At 34.3% G+C, this 4,947-nt stretch overlaps 1 protein-coding gene across 1 annotated transcript; it reads right to left on the minus strand.

Moving 5' to 3' along the window:
- Positions 1–34: 34 nt before the first annotated feature.
- Positions 35–835, minus strand: LOC111084539 (serpin B10-like). Its single transcript, XM_022381228.1, has 2 exons — positions 774–835; positions 35–580 (listed from the first exon to the last, which is right to left on the minus strand). Exons 1-2 carry the CDS (start codon positions 818–820, stop codon positions 148–150), a joined length of 480 nt encoding a protein of 159 aa, XP_022236936.1. The 5' UTR covers positions 821–835; the 3' UTR covers positions 35–147.
- Positions 836–4,947: the final 4,112 nt, after the last annotated feature.

Below are 4,947 nucleotides of genomic sequence, written 5' to 3' on the forward strand. Positions count from 1 at the left end.
TACTTGATTAGCCAATACTCATCTGTACCAGTGCAGTGTTAGCTACATAGAACTGATCCTTGGATTGATTACTCTTCAATAAGTAATAAGCCGATACCCACCTGTATCAGTGCAGTATTAGCTACATAGAACTGATCCTTGGATTGATTACTCTTCAGTAACTGATAAGCTGATACTCACCTGTACCAATGCAGTGTTAGCTACATAGAAATGATCCTTGGTTTGATCACTCTTCAGTAACTGAAAAGCCTTGTAAAAACTGTCAGGAACATCTTCTCGTGCGAGACCTGCTTTACGAAACCCAAGAACTGAACTCATTTCGGTTGCTGTTTTAGTCCTAGCACCTAGGAATGCCATGCTCAACGCAGTGGACAAGCTGAAGGGTGAAAAGAACACGTTTCTTCCCTCACTTGATAGTCTTCTGTATAATTGGATACCAAACTGGTTAACAGCTGTCTTCAGTTTTTCATGAGACCGGTCTACTTTTTCTGTGACAAAATGTTGTTCGTGACAAAAGGCATTGTTGACAAACAGCACCACCAGATTGAAGCCTAAGATTCTTGCCCTAAACATGTTTTCTCTGTCAGAATAAGAGAAACAGAATCATCAATATTTATCTTGAGGAACAAGAAAGATTTGTAGATTAGATTTTAATGTAATGAATAATTATTGACATAACAAATAAAACATACTATTCTACAGCACTTAATTCTTTCAATAACTGAAACATAATGTTACATCCACAAAATTCAAACACACTCGAGAATAAGTACCTTAATGCATTAGTGAAGTTGGTTCTAGTGAAAAAAATGCAAGTCATAAAATATATCTACTGAGGTTATCAACAGTTTATAAGAAGTTTTTCCACGTTACGCCCTGTCCTTGGAACTATTTCCTCGCTTTTTATACAAAACCCTTCTCTATGCCATGAATTCGGCACTTAAACCATGTTTAAACAAACTATAGACACAATAGTTCGTTGAAGCTGCATAGCAAGAATTGACTGTTATGTCTTCCTGGTTCTAGTTTGTTACTCGAACAAACTTCTGATGACTTCGAGGATTGAAACTGTGAACATTTAATGTTTATAAAAATTTGTTGATTATTTTGATATCTGTACCGTGAGATAAGCCTTTCTTCAACGTTTGTAAAATGATAAAACTTTACAACCCGAGCGCTTTCGAAAGCTGGACCTTTCTTCTTCATAGGCAAACTGAAGACTGTTTCTCAGAACTTGAAAACACACAATAGCACACAACTTCAGCCTCAGACCACACATTAAACTGGCTGTCCCTAGTGTAATCTATAGACATGTGAACAGACACATTTCCTATGATTGATACACAAAAAACAGCACAATAATTAAACAATAAAACTCAACATTTTAATGAGTTAACCAAACATGTATGCAAACTTAACCCTTGACGTACCTCCATTAACCACATAAACCTAATACCATTCATTAATTTTCTCGCACGAGATGTACTTCACCTTAATTTTTCTGGTAATTTTACCTTGGCCTCAAACTTTAAATACATTATTTCCCGTAGCATTCTCCCACTCTTGTCTTCCTTTTCTAAGTTACCTCAATCATCTCTTATTTCTACTTCTACCCTTCTCTGTCCAAATTCTACATTTCTCTCTATCTCCGAAGCTACCAACGTCTCACACAATAATACATCTATCATTCAATCTGCCCAACTAAAAACTCATTCACCCTCTCACAGTGATCCTTCAAGATCTTCTTTAGGTTGTGCTGAGGGACCAAACAAAAATAGCAACACTCCTTTTTCTTATGCTTCTGTTCTTCGTGCTTCTTTAGTCACAAACACTTCCACTCTTTTACCTCCAAAACTATACTATAATCTTCATCAGTCGATCTGTCAACACTCAACCTGAACCAACCGGCGAATCACTCAACTACAACAGAAAACATCTATTTAAGAAACTTAGAAAACTCACTGAGAAACGCAGAAGACATTATCAACATGCCAAGTCGCTAGTGTATAACATAAAAAACCGAAACATACCTTAATCTCTCGTATTATAAGGAACCTTCCCAATTTGCTCCTGAAGAAGAAAGATCCGCCTTTCGAAAGCATTCGGGTTATATGGTTTATATCATTTTGTACCAAGACATATTGAACCTACGTGTTTTTCAGAATCCAACGTTATAAGACCTTGTTGATTATCTTGATAGTTGTACCTGGAGATATGCCGATTCTCAACTTATAAAACCTTGTTGAGTATTAATTTGATAGATGTTCCAGGAGGTATGCCCATCTACATCACATTAGACGTTCTTCTTTAGCTGTACCAGGAAATATGCCCATCTTCATCACAGTAGACTTTCTTTATTATCTCTGCATTGTTTGACAGTCTCACTTATGATATAAAAGTCTATCTCTTGGTAGCATTGTATTTTCAAAAGTTCAGAAACCTTCTGAACCACGTATATAGTTACCAAACATGTCGTCCTTGGCGCCATCACTATATCAGAGTGTAGAAATCATAATTATGAAATAGGGAGCTCTCTGTACTCCATAATACTGTAGCTACGTATTACTCACCTTCGAAGCGTGGTATATTTGCATAAGATGTCATAACACTAAGTGTGTTAAGGGAAGGTATAAAACAATTAACTTAAGGTTAAGATATAGTTATTAGAACACTTCTTTCTACCCCACTGATACAATATAAGCAATCATAGAAGTTTTAGATGTTGATGCTTTTGTTTATGATAAGAGTTTCGTACATCTTCATGAAGAAGTGGTATATCACCATCCATACCAACATCTAAAATGGATATACGCGTGAAAGTAGAGCGAAACGTCAGATCGAAGGTTTTTTTGTTTTTTTTTCAGAATCAATATTCAGTTATTTAGTTAACTGTAAAAAAATTATTAACATAAAGTCTACAGGGGTTGATCGTACTTTATTAAAATCTACGTAGCTGGTTGTACCTTACTCAAATCTACAAGGTTGGTCGTACCTTACTCAAATCTGACGAAGTGAAAACAAAATTCACAAAACGTAATCAAGAAACAGAAGACTTTTATGGTCTAAAGCAAGACAAACGTTTCAGATTTTAAATGTAAAATAATTTTATTTTTTTGTAAGATTTGAGTTTGGAATATTAGATCGTAAGTAAAAAAGTCTCAGAATTCTAAATGTTACTCTTTCTTTATCACATGCAGAACAGGAAGATTATGTTGAACAAACGTTAAAAATTATTTTGTAAATTAACGTAAAGCTATACTAAAACTTAGCCCCCCGGTCGCTCAGCGGTTACTCTTAGATCTTATGATGCTAAAAGTAAGGTTTCGATGTCCTCCCTGGTCACATCACAAAAGAAATAAATAAACCAAAACTAGTAAAAAAGAATACATTGAGCTAAAACCAGTATTATTATTATGATCGTACCTTATTCAAATCTACATTATTCAAACCTACAAGGTTGGTCGTACTTTACTCAAATCTGACGAAGTGAAAATTCACGAAACGTAATCAAGAAACAGAAGACTTTTTATAGTCTAAAGCAAGACCATCGTCTCAGATTTTAAATGTAAAATAACTGTATATGTTTTAAAGATTTGAGTTCGGAATATTAGATCGAAAGTAAAAAAAGACTCAGAATTCTAAATATTAATTTTTCTTTATCACATTCAGAACAGTAATGTTCTATTGAACAAACTATAAACATTATTTTGCAAAATAACGTAAAGCTATATTAAAACTTAGCCACCTGGTGGCTCAGCGGTTACTCTTACTTTTAGAGCTTATGATACTAAAAGTAAGGTTCGATGTCTTCGCTGGTCACATCACAGATAACCCAATGTGTAGCTTTGCTCTTAAACAAAAAAAAAAAAAAGAAAAAGAAACAAATAAACCAAAACTAGTAAAAAAAAAAAACAACTGGTTGAAGAATACATTGAGCTAAAACCAGTATTATTATAATTATCTTATTTTTATATATATTTACTACTAGCTGGAGTACCCGTCCATTGAACGAGTGAAATAAAAACTCGTTTGCAACAAAGGATGAGAAGGTGTGCTTTTCTTTTTTTTTAACATAATAAATATTAAAAGTGCAATAAAAATGCATAAATGTAACAATACTGAAAACAAAGACATAATGTTTTCAAGAATACTAGCAATAGTGGTTACAAGTTCATTCTAATGCTGAGGGTTTGTTTGAAGTTAAGCACAAAGCTACACAATGGGCTATCTGTGCTCTGCCCACCATGGGTATCGAAACCCGGTTTCTAGCGTTGTAAGTCCGCAGACATACCGCTATGCCAATGGGGGCAATGCTGAAGGATTTTGGATTGTGTGCTGTCCGTTTATTGTTGAAATTTATCGCCAACAAATCACAGACACGTACTGTAAAGAATTCGGCCCTATATAAAACTAGTATCACTATGTCAAGTTTGGTGTTCATTGATCAGAAAATGTGGAAACGTATACGGAACAGATACACACACACACACACATATTGACGTTTATTTATATAGATCACTAAAAATCGTTTTATACTTGTATTATTATTATAACATTGTTTTATAGAAGCACTATTACAACAAACCTTATTGTTTACATCTTGGGAAATGTTTATTATATATAAGCTAGCGTATAGCCCGTCAAAAATGACGGGGCAAGTGTCACTTCCCCCATCTCATAGCATACTCTAACCTCACATTTCATAGCTAATTGAAATAAATAAATTTGGCGAAATCAAGCTTGACCAACAAAGAGGCAAAAAAGTGCAGTCAAGGCAGTCAAACGTAGTAAATTCCTTTGTGAGCCAATCAACTTAAGATTATTTATAAAATGAAACGATTTAAGTTCAAAATTGAGTCGATATTATTACTTTCATTAGAAATATTATGCACTTGGATCTAGGCTAAATGATCCCACACTACGTCTTTACTTTAGGTTTATTATACT

The sequence above is a fragment of the Limulus polyphemus genome, unplaced genomic scaffold (assembly GCF_000517525.1).
Source record: "Limulus polyphemus unplaced genomic scaffold, Limulus_polyphemus-2.1.2 Scaffold78546, whole genome shotgun sequence".
Classification (NCBI taxonomy): Eukaryota; Metazoa; Arthropoda; class Merostomata; order Xiphosura; family Limulidae; genus Limulus; species Limulus polyphemus.

Excerpts from the sequence above, each read along its gene's own strand:
- LOC111084539 (XM_022381228.1), bottom strand. The coding sequence starts at position 820 with ATGACTTGCATTTTTTTCACTAGAACCAACTTCACTAATGCATTAAG. Across the intron at positions 581-773 it reads AACTTCACTAATGCATTAAG|AGAAAACATGTTTAGGGCAA; the intron begins GTACTTATTCTC and ends TTATTCTGACAG.